Genomic DNA, 16792 nt, shown 5'->3' with positions numbered 1-16792 from the left:
GCGGCTCCCGCAGCCGCAGCCAGTGCCACGTCTACTGGGCCGCAGGCGGCGGCTCCTCCGGCTTTGGGCTTGGAGTGCGAGCACCGGCAGGCGGGGTTTACGGGCGGGGGTGCCCCTGAAGTGGGGGAGGTTGAGTCGGGGGAAGTCAGGGGCCCTGACCTTGCCCCCCTCCCACCCTCCGCTTCCATCAGCTTCAGGGCTATGCTTGTCTCTCAAGCCCCGGGCAGGGCAATGGCTCTATGTCTCAGATTGATAACCAGGCTTGAGTGGGGCTTTTGAATGATTGAAGAAAGATTCCTACAGCATTAGCTTTGTGATGGTGGGGTTGTGACTCCCCCTTCCCTGACATTGCACCCTGCTAGTCTGAGCTCTTGTCTACACCTGGGAGTTAACTCGGATTAAGGAAGGGTGTGAATTGAAAGGTGTATAATGGCCATGCTTAGACCTCAGAAAATAGGTATAAAAATTGGGTAGCCAGTTCTGGTCTCTTGGGTCCATCTCTCAGGTGTTATCCTGCATATTGCTGAAGAGGGCTTCTGACCCCGTCTCCTCTGCTGTGTCTGCTGGGCTCAGGGCAGAGGAGTAGTGGTGGCTCTGGGGTGCACTGCACCATATGGGGATTGCTGCAGTTGCCCTCCCCTGTCCCCTACCTACCACATGGATCCTTTATCTGGGAAAGTGAAAGTGTTGATAAACTGATAGCCAAGAGGCCGAAGTAACACTGCATAGAGTGCCGTTATCTTTGTATCCGTAAGTGGAGTTGAAACATCCTGGAATAGGTAAACAATACATGCCACTAACTCACAGACTCAAAACTAGACAAGACACAGACAGGACAAAAGCTTAAGAATCAGAATGAAATACTTCAATAGTAAAAATTGAAATAAAAAAAAGTGAAGTGATTTTTGGTGCTGGTTTAAGGTGCTCATTTGATACCAGTGTAAATAGAAATAATCTGTCCCCTTTAAAAGGCAGAGTACAAACAGTGGCAGATTTCTTTGCACCATGGATGTGCCTCTCTGTTGACAGAGAGACTGTTCCTAAGATGAGAGATTTCAGTCTTTGCATATTCAGTTTTTGGATTCTACAGAAACTGACCACAAAGGTGTCTGTCAGTGCCAACAGTGGATCCCTGCTTTCTGAACTCAGATTTTGGTCTGACTTCACAAACTGTAAAAGGTCCATCAGACTAACTGTTTTCTGTTGTGGACCTTACCTGAAGCACTAACCTAGAGGTGAAAAGCTCTTTTTCCTGTTACCCTCCTCTGATTGTTTTTAAATGTCTCACTCAACATATGGTAAAACCCTTTGCTTTCATCAAAAGAGTTGCTACTTCAGCATGGTTCGGATGGCACAGAATGGCAATTAATCCTTTAGATTCGCCTGACTTTGACTTTGTAGTTATTTTGAGAATTGTGAATAGTTTGCTGTGGGAATAATTAGACTATTCTGGTATGGAGGAAGGGTTGATGTTAGAGATTTCTAAAACTGATCTTTTGAAGGATGTATAACAGGGCCAGGTGATCAAAGGATTTCAAATCTGATACTTGATATTGTTGCCTTAGGTATGTCCGAATATTCTGCTCACGTCTCTGTCTTGATGGGAGAAGCTAAGAGCAAAGTCTCAGATGTTGGAAATATTCACTAGAATAGATGTGGTCAGAGAGAGTTGTGTTTGAGCTGTTTTATCATTGTAGAATTAAGCTCCGAAAGGTTGGCATCTATCAGAGGCTTTTCTATAGCACCCATTATCCTAGTATACTATCTAAGGCCCTGATTACACTATGGGTGCTACAGTGGCACAGCTATGGCGCTATAGCTGTGCTGCTCCGGCGCTATAGTGTAGATGCTTCCTACAATGATGAAAGAGGTTTTTTCATTACTGTAGGTAATGCACCTCCTTGTGCAGCAGTAGCTAGGTCACTGGAAGAATCTGCTGACCTAGTGCATCTATGCTGAGGATGTTGCTTTGGGATGTAAATTTTTCACACCACTAAGCACCAAAGCTCTGCTGTCCTAACTTTTAAGTGTAGACCAGGTCTGAGTGTATATTGTAATCAGATATGTGATTGTATTTTATGTCTTTATTCTGCAATCCCTTGCTGTTTGCCAAAAGAATATATTTTATCCTGTCCTATTTAGGAAGCTGCTTCTTCATAAGCACACTTGATGGCCGAAGATGTTCACCTCTTTACTTAGAGCTTGTATATACACTAAGTTATTCTGGAAGGTGATCTTATTTCAGAATTAGAATAATTCCCCACGGGGAATTAATCAGGAATAGCTATTCCTAAATTTGAACCCTGCCTTAATCTAAATGATCTTTCCTTTGGGAAGAGAGCCTTATTTGAGTGTAAAATCTTTGATAATTGGAGACTGTGAGCAGCAGATGTACCTATGTCATAAAAAATATTGCCTCGGGATTCCAGGACATTGCACTACAGCTTCATTTGATATGCTAACTTTTTCCTAACAACTAGGAGGAAGGTAGAAGCCTTTGTTTTCCTCCCCATTCTAGGCATCTTGGAACAGTCCTCCTTAGATACTAGTTAGAGAAAGAAATGTTCAATTCAGATTTAAAAAGTTTTAGAAATAACCTTGTTTGAGGGATTAGTTTTCAAAGGAGGATGATTCTTCAGTAAAGTAGTCCTAACACCACCCTTCCTGTGATCTTCCTCCTACCTAAGGTAGTTGAACCTGTGTGCAATAAGTGTTATGGCTATAGTGGGATTGCTTTTCCAGCTTTTAATTGGGGTAAGGGGAATGAGAACTGATAATTGGTAGGACCAAAAAAGACTTTTAGAACTGTAATCCTATTTCCCAGTACACTTGATTGATTTATAAAGTCTGTACTTCTTATATTTCAGGGACTACAAAGTTACCTATTAGAACAACATTTGAAAATATACTTCAGTGTCATTTTAATCACTGGTAGCTAATTTTCAAGTGTATAACCCATTCACTCCTAAAGAATGGAATAACCTGTTTTGTTCTGAATTTAAAATTACAGACCAAGTGTTTTGGGGATTATTTTTAATCTAGATCAGAGGTTCTCAAACTTCATTGTACTGCAACCCCCTTCTGACGACAAAAATTACTACATGACCCAAGGAGGGGGGACTGAAGCCTGAGTCTGCCGGAGCACCACCACCCAAGATGGGAGAAGGGGGAGCCAACACCCAAGCCCTGCCACCCAGGGTGGCGGGGCCCAAAGCCCAAGGGCTTCAGCCCCCGGCTTGGGGCCTGTAACCTAAGTACTGCCACCCAGTGCTGAACTTCTCAGGCTTTGGCCCTGGGCGGTGGGGCTTCGGCCCTGGGTCCTAGCAAGTCTAATGCCAGCCCTGATCAATGAAAACGGGGTCATGACCCAGTTTGGGGTCCCGACCCTCCGTTTGAGAACAGCTGATCTAGATCTTTTTGTATCCTGTTTGGTAAATATTAACCACATGATTAATTTATAAAGTAGTTAATAATATTATTCATTTAAATTTGGGTAGCGTGTCTTTCCTAATTTCTTTTAACAATATTTGTGAATTTAATGTTGACAAAAGATGCTGAAGTGACAGGCTTGGAATAGGACCAACACAAATGGCAACAATTCAAGTTTGCCCATAGTGGCTTGGAAGGCTCACCTTAAAATGTAAGAATAATCTGTTCATTGACTTCCTTTAGTGAAACTGCCAACAGGTGTGCTAGTTGTATAGGTGGTCTTCTGTGGTCTGTTTACTGATAACTGAGACAGTCAAACCCATTTCATGTAGACCGTCAAAGAGTCAGAAATAGAAACAACCTTTACTTCTGATTTGGGTTGAGTTTGAAATGATAATCGGTAATAAAAGGCTATATATTTCATTACTAATCTTGTAAAATTTACATCCCGCTTCCTTTAGTAGTATCTTCAGAAGTAAATGTCCGCTAGATTTTTAAAAGTGGCTAAAATATTGTTTATGAAGATTAAAATGTTCATATAAATCAAGAATAGTCTTAATACTCATCCGTACAGCTTTATCACATCTTTAAAAAAAACCTTATAATGAAGAAGACTACAGTAAGGGTAAGAGCTGAATCTTATGTACAATACAATTTCGGTAAATTTACAAGTGAGTACGTGTGTGGTGGTTGGATATCTGCGTCTAAATTTGTACTGCTTTTATAGTTTTATATTGAAAAGGATTAGAAAACCAGGTGTTGGTTTAGGATGGTAGATGCTAAGGATCAGACACGTTTGCATTTAGAAGGTTTTTATCTTAGAAGGTCTGATCTTTATGTAAGCTTAACAAATAAAATATTCGTGCCAGACTGTAATGTTCTGCCAAAACATTAAAGTTAGATCAGTGCTGAGTGTTGTTAAAAATCTCACCTGGAAAGTGCAGTGAAAACAATTAAAAATAGCAATGATCAAGTGACAGTTTTCAAATAGGTGAATCCCAGCCATTTAGGGCTTTCTAGATCAAAATCAGCATTGTAAACTGTATTTGGAAACCAGTAGGACGCCTATGAAGTACTGGTTACATGGTCATGGTGAGATGAGCCACTTAGCATACCATGTAACAGCTTGTTATCTTCAACTTCTGGATTTATATGACTGTATAGCATTCTTGGCAGTTTCCCAGTTGACTTTTGCAATCTCTAGCACTAATACAGCAATAACTAACTGCACAGAACATTGTGTATGAATGACTTGTAATATGGAACAATGGAAATAAGTTTTTAAATCACTAGTAACACGATGCTTATTGTGATAACTTTTTATAGGCCCAAATTCAAATTACATTTCACAGGCCAAATAAATAGGCATATGCCTATTTATATCTTAAATGTCTGTTTTTAATCTCCTAGAATGAAGGCGTTGCCTTTTAGAAAAGAATTCTGGCAAAGAATTTTACTCAGAGTAACAAGTATTTCAGATATGCATGTTTTCCCAATATTGGTCTGAGGTCTGAAAAGGGAATATAGAGAATGTGGACACCTTTGGTTTACTGAGTGTGAAAATAAGCAGTTGGTTGCTACCTATCTTTTTTTGTTCATTGTCCATGTTTTTTAAATAAAGGGGGGGAAATTCAGTTTACATACTGTAATGAATGGCAGAATTCAGAGAGATGTTAATAAAGTGTCGGAAAACATATTTTTGAATAATATCTCATTTTAAACATCCAAAATGATCTTGTGCCTGATACTTATACTCTCACTGCTTTGGATCACTTACCTTGCCTGTCTTCATGTATATGACCCGGTTTTGTGAAGATGTTTTTAATTAAAACATCTTCATGCTTTACCTGCTAGTTTACTTTCCCTAAAAAAGCAAGGATTCTTTATGCCATTAACCTATGTGTGGGATGTTAAAATAGGAAAATACCTTCCCTCCCCGATGTTTTCTTTCATATGGCCACAACTATTTACAGCAGCCAAAGGATAATGGATGTAAATAGTAATAATTGTAGAACTTTGCCAGTGAGTTTGAGAACAATATTACTACCATTTCTGCTTGTCTTTTGAAAATGGGTCTTGATCATCACACACACAAATCTGTTATTGTGCAATATTAGAGGTACTTGATAAATTAAGTCTTCTGGTAAAGTTTCTACTTGGCAGTGGTCACTGCAGGTATAGCAGCATCAAATAAAATTATTGTTCAGTTTAGCTATTCTGATATCGCTATACAATTGATGGCTGATGGGAAAAGCTAAATATATGTAAGACTTAGCATTTTTTTTTCTTTACCGCTATGTTTACATATGACAGGTTCAAATGTTTGCTGTGGGATTTGGGATTATGATTCCAGAAGCGTGATATTCCTTGTGGTATGTCACTGAATTTAAAGGGTGCTTTTTTTATGACTAGCTATGGAAAAATTTTTCTGTCCCCCATTTCCCCCCGCCCCCTTTAGGCCATACATTATTGCTGTTTTTTATACACCGTGACAAATTACTTTGCTTTGATTTAAGAATTAGTGGCACCATGCTTCTTGCAATGACTATGTACATACAGCCTCCTAGCCATTTAGAACATGTCTTTATAGCATCATTCTGTTAAAAAAATCTTTGTAATGACTACAAAAGCTTCCTAATTATGATTAGCTTCTAAATGTAGTGGGTTGTTGTCAAGGTTCCTTCCCCACTCTGAACTCCAGGGTACAGATGTGGGGACCTGCATGAAAGACCCCATAAGCTTATCCTTACCAGCTTAAGTTAAAAACTTCTTCAAGGTTCAAACTTTGCCTTGTCCTTGAACCCTTTGCTGCCACCACCAAGCGTGTTAAACAAAGAACAGGGAAAGAGCCCACTTGGAGACGTTATCCCTCCAAGCCCTACACCTCCTTTCCTGGGTAAGGCTTGATAAAAATCCTCACCAGTTTGCATAGGTGAATACAGACCCAAATCCTTGAATCTTAAGAACAATGAAAAAACAATCAGGTTCTTAGAAGAAGAATTTAATTAAAGAACAAGTAAAAGAATCGCCTCTGTAAAATCAGGATGGTAAATACCTGACAAGGTAATCGGATTCAAAACATAGAGAATTCCTCTAGGCAAAATCTTAAGTTACAAAAAGACACAAAAACAGGAATATACATTCCATTCAGCACAGCTATTTTACCAGCCATTAAACTAAGGAAAATCTAATGCATTTCTAGCTAGATTGCTTACTAACTTTTTACAGGAGTTCTGAAGAGCATTCCCGATCTGTTCCCGGCAAAAGCGTAACGCAGACAGCCTAACCCTTTGTCCCATGTTCTCTCCCCCAGCTTTGAAAGTAACTTGTCTCCTCATTGGTCATTTTGGTCAGGTGCCAGCAAGATTATCCTAGCTTCTTAACCCTTTACAGGTGAAAGGGTTTTGCCTCTGGCCAGGAGGGATTTTATAATTCTGTATACAGAAAGGTGGTTACCCTTTCCTTTATATTTATGACAGTTGTATCTAAATATATTTGGATAAATTGAATTTGGCAGTTTAGGAGAGACATTCGCTGTGCAAAATGCTAAACTGATGTACTGTCCTTTTAAAAGAAAAGATTTGCAACTTCTCACACTTCAGAATCTTTTTGCTGCTATGCCAACCAACTGCATATGATAGATATTTTTTCCAGGTACAAATGCAATAATTTGGTATCAGTTCTTGTGTGTTTATAAATTCTTCCAAAGTGCCCCCTTGCTCACAAAATATACTTCTGAAAAAAATGAAAGACAAGTTTCTTACTGAGCAGTGTGCTAGCAATGTAGCAGTTCTAGTCCCTTTTGTCAAAACACATTTAAGAATTCTCTTGACAAACTTGAAATATTCAGTATGTACCCTATAATCAAAAGCAGTATTTTAAAATCAATTCACTGAGGAGGAACTGTAAAATTAACTAGTCTGAAATACTGGCTTTACGATACATTGTATTGGATTTTTTTAAAAAGAGGGAATTAATGACTTTTTCGCAACAGGAAACAAAACTTGCTAAGTAGATTTCATTTTGTACTTCTCACTTGAATGGTTACTAAGATGTAAAACAGAAGCTCCTATATTGCAAGATTATCTAAATTTAATTATATCTGATATATGGCTGGGATTTTCAAAGAAGCCTAAACAAGTTGGGTGTTTATCCCCACTGAAATACAAAGGGGATTGAGTACTGTACCTACCTCATTTAGGGTCTTTTGGAAAATTCCAGTGTTCACATATATATCTAGCAAAACAGTATATATTCTAGAGTCTGAAATAGGTTAATTGAAAACAGTTATGTTTTTGTATAGGTAACCTGCTAAAGGGGAAAATGTGGTTTGTGCCATTTGTTGCTGACTTTTTTTTTTTAAGGTAAAGAAGGTCTGAAAGATCTCTTTATAAAATTGCTTGTTTGCCTTTTTTACATTAGAAATTCAGGTCCTGTCTGTGTTGAAAGATTAACTGAAGGACCACACAAGAGCCAAGATAAAGTTGAGCAATTTCAGGAGAAGTCTTAAGTAAGGCTACTTAAAATTCTGGATTTGTTTTTTAGTTAACATCTATTTAACCTTAATTAGTAATCTATAATAGAAGGTTTCTTTGCCCAAATATTAAACTCCCTTTCTCCTTAAATTTAGTGTTAAATATAACAGAAAACATTTCTAGGAACTCCCAGATGTCTTGCAGCACAATCAGAGAAGAATAGATTTTTCTATTCTTGATAGGTAAAAAGACAAAAGCAAACTTTAAAATAAATCTGGCTGTTATACATCATGAATCAACAAAAGTACACAAGTCCATTTAAAACATTTTCTGACCCTTAAATATTTTGTAATTGTGCGTGGGGGAAGTTTTTGGTGATTCTTTGAAATGGCCTCTGCATTTCCATGTAAGCTTAGCTCCTAATCTTCAGTTCTGTGAAATGGTACTAATGTGACTCTCATAATTCACTGCTTTTATGAAAGCATTAGTACTGGAAGGTGCATCAGACATGTGTGAAAGTGCAGAAGTAACTTTTCCTCAAAGAACCACAGAAGTGACCTTTCTGTTATTTGGCCTTTACAAAGAAAGCTGTTTGGTTAATTATGTTTGTGATGTATGCACATGGATTGTCTTGTAGGAAAACTTCCTTTTATTCTAAATGTAATGTTACAAGTGAGTCTAACTCAACATTTGAATGGAATCCATTGCTTTCACTGAATGGCATTAAGAAGTGGGTGCTGTTTCATTTCACCCTAGTCCAGGTGCTGCTGTGAAAGATTAATTATGATTTGAAGCAGATGCTGATATTGGTTTAAGTCTCCTTCAGAAAATATCTGTTATCGCTGAGTTAAAAATACAATATTTCTTCCTAAAGGAGCTGCAAGTCTTTCCAGCTTGCTGCTTCACACTATTGCAGCTTCTGGCAGCATGATGTACATTAGGCTCAATTTACTGCTCATGAACTCAGGACCAAGCAAAGACTTAAAAGAAGTTGCAGGCTGCTTGAATTGTCATTTGGGATTCCTCTTCCCCACCCCTAAAACAACAACATTTTTGAATTATTAGATTTTATAAAAGTCTTTAACATGAACATGCCCTACCTACCCTACTATTGTGCTTGTTCCCTGCTATGTTAGCGCTTCTGTAAACACTGGCTGCTTGAGTTACTGGAGACTCTGTATTGTCACAGTTCAGTAATGCGTAATGGCTTCTGATGTTCATATGCACTGTAGAGGGGCATTGGAATGCCATTTTATGGTGCACACCTTACATGCCGTCCTGATAATGCATAGTACCCAGTATGCACATTTAAAAAAATTAGTTGCCTGAAATGATTGTGTGCTGTCCGAATGTATTGGGAGCAATATCACATGTTTGGTTCAAGCTTAAAAGTAAATTTGTACTCTGAAAAATGACTACATACGAGTGTCACCTTACTCAATGCATCTGCACCTTACTCAATGCATTGGTTACGCTGTCAACCATGTAGAACTGCTGACTTGTCCCAGGTTGTATAATGGGCAGGGTGTCGGTGCCAGTGACATCTGCTGAGTCGGAGTAAAAGGCAAGAGCTGAGACTAGTCAGGAAAGCAGGTAGCATGGTCAAGCCAGGATTGGATCTAAGTCAGGAGTAAGACGGAGGAGAAAAGACAAGGTCTGTAGCAGCGGCAAGCCAGAGTCTGCATCATTGGTCAGATGGTTCCTTGGAGCAGCCTCCAGGCTTAAATAGTTGATGTGCACCGATCAGGCGACCACTGGGTTCAGTTGCGCTGACATCTTTGGGCAGTACTTTCTGCAGTGACTACCCCTCCCGTAATGAATAGATGGTGCTTTGCCTGACTCCCTAGTGGCACTCTGGAGGTGTTGGTCACCCACGACTCTGCAAACCTGGGGTGTAGACCTGCGGGTCCTTACAGGTTGGATTAAAAAATGGATGACTAAAAGAAAGAGATTTTTTAATTTAAATTAAATACAGGCTTATTTTTTAAATTATGGCAGCTTATGGTAAGGCCTAAACTAACTGTTATATATTAAATAATTTAAAAGAAATTAAGCAAAGAAAGACAAACCACTAAACTGGTGGAAGTCACTGGATAAGTGACTAAACCATCTTTTGACAGCAGTAGTCTCTTCAGCAGGTGCAGAGAGAATATTTTCTCTTTACAGTTTATTCGACTAGTTTAGTTCAATTACTTGTTCATTCAAAGTTAAGAAACCAAGTGGGAGCTGAAAAAATGGAATAAACCTATTAATAAAAACTGAGAGAATGAGAATCTATTAGTTCTAAAATTTTGAGGGACATGATGACCCAAAACTATCTGTTCAATTCACTAACTTTGTTTGCTTGATAAATCAGTTAATTTCAAGTGCAAAACCTTTTTATCTAAAATCGTTCTGAAACGTTTGACTTACCTATCAAGTACATTTAAGATATTTTTATTTAATAACTACAATCATCTGTTGCATATCATAGACTGTGAGCTTTCTGTGGCAAGAACTGTCTTTGTGGTGGCTTTTCTACAGTCTCTAGTATAGTGGTACTCTAATCTTTGTTTGAATCCTTACGCACTGCCACAATAGTAATACTAAATATAGTAATGATTCATGTGTTTGCTTTGCTTGACACATTTTTCTCCTGCTAGCACAATAGGATCAATGGAATTATTGGAGGGGGGAAGGAAGCGGACTTCTTTTCTGACTCTTATATTGAGAGAATTAAGTTTCAGTTGTCCTATCTTTATTCTAAATGATGCACAATCAGATTTTCTTTTATATATTTTTAAATTCTAGATTGAGTTGACAGAGTTGCCTACTTTTTTTAACTGCCATCTTTTTGCCTGTAACTGACTATGATCAAGTTCTTGAGACAATAAACATGGAACCTTGTTGGGTTTTTAGCATATAATGACCCTTTTAACTTTGGCTTCTAAATGTTATGTGTACAGACTTAGGAAGTCTAACCTTGTTTTCCAGGAGTGGAATTTTTCCATGTGCTGTCTAAAGCATCATAACTATTCTTAAGGGCATTATATGGGAGTTCTGTAATAGGTAAGCCAGATAGCCCCACCACCTGACGGTTGCTCAGTAATTTTCAATAGTATTTATAATCTCAGACACAAAAGGAACAGGAGTGTGCACTGCTAGGGTGGGTGTTGGGCGGGGGGGGGGGAGGGGAGTGTTAAAAGCATTTTGAATATCAAACTTAATGTGGCCTTATGGAACTAACTGAAATATTTCTGCTCCTTTCTAGTTTAGGTCTAATATCAGATTCCTTTCATATGTTTTTCGACTGTACTGCTCTACTGGCTGGATTAGCAGCTTCAGTCATTTCGAAGTGGAGATCAAATGATGCTTTCTCATATGGGTAAGAAATTTTAGCTTCTTATAGCATAGGAAATATATTTTCATAAGTGCATTGGTAACACTTCCTGTTGCCATGCCTGCGGAAAGTGTAGCATTACTAGTTTTTGTTGAAAAATTTTGGGGAAACTATTGAAATCAACTTCATTTAAAAAAAAAAAAAAAGAAAAGGCGAGGGCAGGGGGAAGAATATTGAACTAAACTTGAACTTCTTGAAATTGGCACATAAGTAGCCAAGTGTGTCTCCTACAGAAGTGTAGCATAATTATAAATAAAATTAGTGTTGTGTTTCTGGGGTGAAGTTTAAGACCCTTCCAAGAACTGTTTGCTGATTGATATTAATGGAATCACAAATCATGTTGCAAAACAAAATGTCACATTGCATATTGTTCAGCTGCTAGCATCCACCGTAATGGGTGATAGCCAAAGTTGAAACAGCTTTTCTTTTTGGTCTTTGTTTTTCCCCAATCTTAACTTGAATATTCCCTATATTGGAGTACTGCATACCACACTAAGCTGATTCTGCTTGCCTTTTTGAAAAATGGAGTGGTTGAAATGCTGGTTGTGTATTTTAAGAACAGCAGTGGCGGTCCTAAATGAAAATTAACTTGTTGCTCACATGCTAGTGGGAACAATTATCCAAATAAAACTGTTAACAGTGGGCAAAATATTGCTTTCGTGGCTCTAACCATCTATCTGCGGCATGAAAATAGTCTTCCCCTTAGTGGCTGATCTTAGTGGGGAAGATTTTAGAGTATTGAGGAAAGCTTTATTCTAGTTCCTGTCCGTGTAAATCCCACTTATGGTGCAGCAACATCCCTTGCGTAGGAGTTTTGCAGTAAGAGTTGCGCAGGAGCTCTTCATACCCACTGATGCACTTCACCCTGCTCCTCCTCTGTGGGCATAAAGGGGCAGCATTACCTGTTCATCCTCAGTTCCTTCTAACTGCTTTTCGGCAGCGAGTGGGGACATTTTGTTATGATTTCGCTGTTAGTATAGTTTGTTACTGTTTCAATTTATTAGCCTTATAACTTTGTATTAGTTATTTAGTTCTTGGCTACTTAGTTTAAACAATACATTTATTTTTAAATTTAATACAGTGAGGCTATAATTTTCAGGCAAGAAGAACCTGTCAGCAGTGGTACCAGACTCCTCCTCCTTTCTCGTAAGTGTTGCCAGAGATGCTTTCAGCTCTCCATTTTAGGGACATGGATGACATGAGAATAACTCCAGAGTTATGCTCCCCTTTATTGGCTTATTCCCCTCTTTCAGCTGGATTGAAGACTATCTGGACAGCCTAGGATACCGATCACGAAGATATCACTACATTCTGGGAGCCATAGTCATGGTAAAATTGTCTACTCCTCATACTTTAGCAATGCCTTCTTGTGCAATTCCCCACTCTGAAGACTCTTCATTGTCATCTGTGACTCTTCCCAAGCACCCAGTAGAGACCATTCACCAGAACCTCGTCCACCTTCACTGTCTCCTTCTTGAGCTAAGCTTTAGGATAAAATAGTTTATCCTAAGGACTCTACCTTTAGACCCCCATTGCAAGAATCAGCTTTCATTCCCTGGGGACAGCCTCCTTAAGCCCATTGCCTATGGATTTCAACTAAGGCCTTATTGGCCACCTGGGCCGCCTCATTCATGGCTACCAAGTCTTTTAGTCTCCCAAGAATCTCCTTGAGAAAGCCGTCAAAACCCTGCTTTTTGCCAATACCTCAACCAAATGTGGAATCACAAAATCCTTTGAGGAAGAGTGCGGAGAAATTCACAATAACCCTTCATATACACCTCTTGCTATACCTACACCAGATGAAACCTCATCTGCGGGATGATTTTAAGACCTATCAAGAACTTTTAAAAAGAATGGCAGACATCCTGAAACAGCTCCAAAGGAACTTCTAGGACGACATACAAGTTATTTAATATCTTGCTACCAGCTGCTCAGAGCAGAATAGCTCTTCCAATCGATGAAGATTCTTGCTGCTGCCAAAGAATTATGGGCAAGCCCATACTTTGAAAAGGGCTGAACGAAAGTAACGAGCCTTTCCTAAAGGATTTGAATATTTTTGTTCGTGTTCATTGCCGTCGTCATCGTTAGTCACAACAATTAGTTAGAGCCAAACAAGCTTACAAATCTGTCATATGAGAAAAAGGTCCCCTTGGCTGCAAGGTTTGCCCTTCAACATCCCTTCAGGTCAGGATGATGAACTATTTAGCTCTGTTGACTAGAAGTAACTATACAGTGGGACAAGGCAGCAGATTTTTCCAACGAACTATCACTTGATTTAATGGAGGAGTTTAAATTGATCTGCTCAGAGGGATGTTAGATTTCTAGTCTTTCTCCATGCAGAGCTTTACAGACGCAAGGTCAGTGGCCACTGGAATTGCCATGATGAGAGACTCCTGATTGCCTGCCTGAGGTCTACCTAAAGAACTGTAGACTATGGTACAGGATTTACTGTTTGATGGAAAAGACGTGTTTAGTGACACACTGCACCCTTTGAAAGATTCTTGGGCCATGCTTAGATCTTGTGGCTTTTATATTTCCAATTCTAAAAGGTTACAATATATTAGAATACTACTTGACAGATTTCAATCATCTACATCCTTGCACCATCAGAAACAACTAAATCAGTTTAGAAAGGGACAGAGATTCCTAAAGATGAAAGCAACTTCTTCATATACTTCTCAACCATCCCAACAACAAATATAATGCTTTAGTCAAGGATACCAACCCAATCTGTGGATCTGTATCTTCCCCACCCCAAGGATGTCTAGACTGTAATAACCTCAGACTGTTGGGTCTTGCAGATCATTCAACAAGGTATGCCCTACAATTTTGCCATGGTACACCATACCTCCCCACCCCTTTTCAGGGACCAATCTCACATGAATCTTGTGCACCAAAAGATACAGTTTCTAGTAGAGCTACATGCTGTAGAGCCAGAGGTACTTCACTTCGGAGGAAAAGGATTTTATTCCCTTTACTTATTGATACCAAAGGAAAAGGGGAGTGGCAGTCTTTAGTAGCTCTCAGGCTCCTCAACAAGTATATGGCCAGTCCAAAGTTTTGCATGGTGACTCTGGCATATGACATTAGATCCAATGCACTAATTCAGTACTCTCAACTTGCAAGACGCACACTTTCATGTGGTTGTATTTCTGTTGCACACAAAGCTTCTCCTCACTGCAGTACTGAAGGAACATCAGTTCAGGGTCATCTCATTTGGTCTCTCAGCTGTACCTCGAATTTTCATGAAGTGTCTGGTGGTGGTAACCACTCATTTACATTGTCAAAGTATTTATGCACCTACACCTTGACAGTTGGTTAATCCGAGGCAAATTAGCCAGCAGGTCTCCAATTTGGTAAAATGGATTCTGGGCCTGTTCTCAGAGTTAGGATTGAAAATCAACTTAAAGAAATCTCAGTTGATTCCATCCCAATCCATAGAATTTATTGGAGCTCTCCTGTGCACTTCTGCGTATAGAGTAAGATCAGTCCACACACTGTCTAATCCACCGTATGCAATATTCCATGCAGACGGGGTCACCATGCAACTTCACCCTAAGTTTATCCCTAAGATTGTATTGGACCTTCATGTTAATCAATATATACACTTTGGTCTCTTTTTTCCATGGCCTCACTCATCCTCAGATGTCAGATGGTACATTAGTACTATCTTAGTAAGACAAGTTTGTTCAGAAAATCTCCTAGGCTTCTTAAAGCATGTGGCAGTGCATCTAAAGGCAGAGCAGCCTCCTCTTGGAGATTATCTATATGGACTGTATCAATTTGTCATCCATAAATTACAGATACCAAGTCAAGTTACTGCTAGTTCTACTCAAGCTACCTTGGCAGCATGCTTCAGCAGAGTTGCAGTCATTGAAATTTTATAGAGCTGTGACGTGGTTCTCTACCCACTGACCAACCACGACTCTCCCTAGTATCAACATCTGGAATGCATGCTGATTGGGATATGCTCAGCTTGGAAGATAAGCTCCTAGCTCCCCCTACCTAAATCACTGTAACTGGGAGCCACATGTGCAGGAACATGAAGAAACTGTTGCTTTGTGGTAAACTGTTGTTCTTCAAGAGGTTCTGTGCCTATGACTCCCAAGACCCACTCTCCATCTTTGCTGCTTGGAGACTCCTCTTGAGACTCTGGGCAGTGAAGGAACTGAGGGAGAACAAGTTGTGAGGAGGTGCATGTGGGCATGAAGGGTATATGCATGATCCCTACTGGACACTGTTGTTTGAACTTCAGAACACCTGTGCAAGGGGCGCTGCTGCACCATAAGTAGGATCCACATGCACAGAATATCTCAAACACTTACCACAAGATAAGGAACCATTTCTTTTATATAGATCTAATATCTGAAAAACCGTAAACAACTGGTGAAGGGGAAGCAGCCTATCATAGTGTTTATATCAGTGGACTGGAGTCAGGGGTGAAAGTGAGCTGGTACGGGCCAGTACTGTGCACTGCTAAGAACCTGCACCGGTCCATACCCAGCCCACATTAAAGCATTGCCATGGCAGCGCTTTAATGTCCCTGCCCCTTTTGCCTCCCCTGTTGGCGGCCCTGCTGGTAGGGTCCGTACTGGCAGGGCCGCCAATGGAGGAGGGGGGAAGGGGCAGCAACGTTAAAAAGCGCTGCCGCGGCAAAGGACCGTCCTTAAAGCGCTGCCATGGCAATGCTTTAATCTGGGTCCGTACCAGCAGGGCCTCCGACAGGGGAGGCAAAAGGGGCAGGGACATTAAAGCACTCCTGCGGCAGTGCTTTAAGGATGGTCGTTTGCCACCGCTGCGCTTCACTGTTGTGCCCCCCCCGTTGGCGGGGCCGCGGCAAAGGACCCTGTTGCGCTTTAATGTTCCTGCCCCTTTTGGCCCCCCCGGCCGCCGATGGGCGGGGGGGCGGGGCACAAAGGGAGCAGCTGCCCTGGAGCTGGCAATTTAAAAGGGCCCGGGGCTCCAGACGCTGCTGCTGCTGTAGCAACAGTGGCGTCCGGAGCCCTGGGCCCTTTAAATCAACACGGGAGCCCTGGGTGGCGCAGGCCAGCTGGACTGGAAGGGCTGGCTGGGGGATGCTCACCCCCCCCCCCAGTTCCGCCCCTTCCACCCGAGGCCCCACCCCTTCTGGGGCCGGAGCTTCCCCGCCCCAGTAAGTGGCCTCAGTTACTTTCAGACCTGACTGGAGTCAAGAGACATCAGTTCTATTCCCCACTCTACTACTGGCTTTCTGAGAGACCGTCCAGGTCACTTAGTATTGTGCCATTTTCCTCATCTGTATTATGGGGATTCTCTCCTTCCTATGTAATACACTTTGAGATCATCTGAAAAGTGTGCTGCAGTGTGGAAAATAATGTAGTGTATTTTATATCCAAGCCAATAAAAATCAGGTTGGTTGACATTTAAAACTCCCCGTCAATTCACACATCAGTCCTTCATTTCAAAAATTTGGTTATACATAAGCTACAGTAGAGGGAGGAAGGAATAAACCATAGTCTAGTCCATAGCA

At 40.5% G+C, this 16792-nt stretch overlaps 1 protein-coding gene across 12 annotated transcripts in view; it reads left to right on the top strand.

Moving 5' to 3' along the window:
- The window catches only part of SLC30A7 (solute carrier family 30 member 7), a 64360-nt gene that overhangs the window by 573 nt on the left and 46995 nt on the right, over positions 1 to 16792 (top strand). For 4 of the 12 annotated variants that reach the window (XM_073356881.2, XM_073356882.2, XM_073356878.2 and 1 more), the window contains one exon: positions 11155 to 11268. In XM_073356881.2, coding sequence (XP_073212982.2) covers positions 11155 to 11268 — 114 coding nt within the window. The other 8 variants (XM_073356883.2, XM_073356880.2, XM_073356885.2 and 5 more) reach the window with 7 other exon arrangements.

The sequence above is a fragment of the Lepidochelys kempii genome, chromosome 8 (assembly GCF_965140285.1).
Source record: "Lepidochelys kempii isolate rLepKem1 chromosome 8, rLepKem1.hap1, whole genome shotgun sequence".
NCBI lineage: Eukaryota > Metazoa > Chordata > Testudines > Cheloniidae > Lepidochelys > Lepidochelys kempii.
Note: the sequence above shows the minus strand (reverse complement) of the source record. Positions and strands in the feature narration are given on the sequence as shown.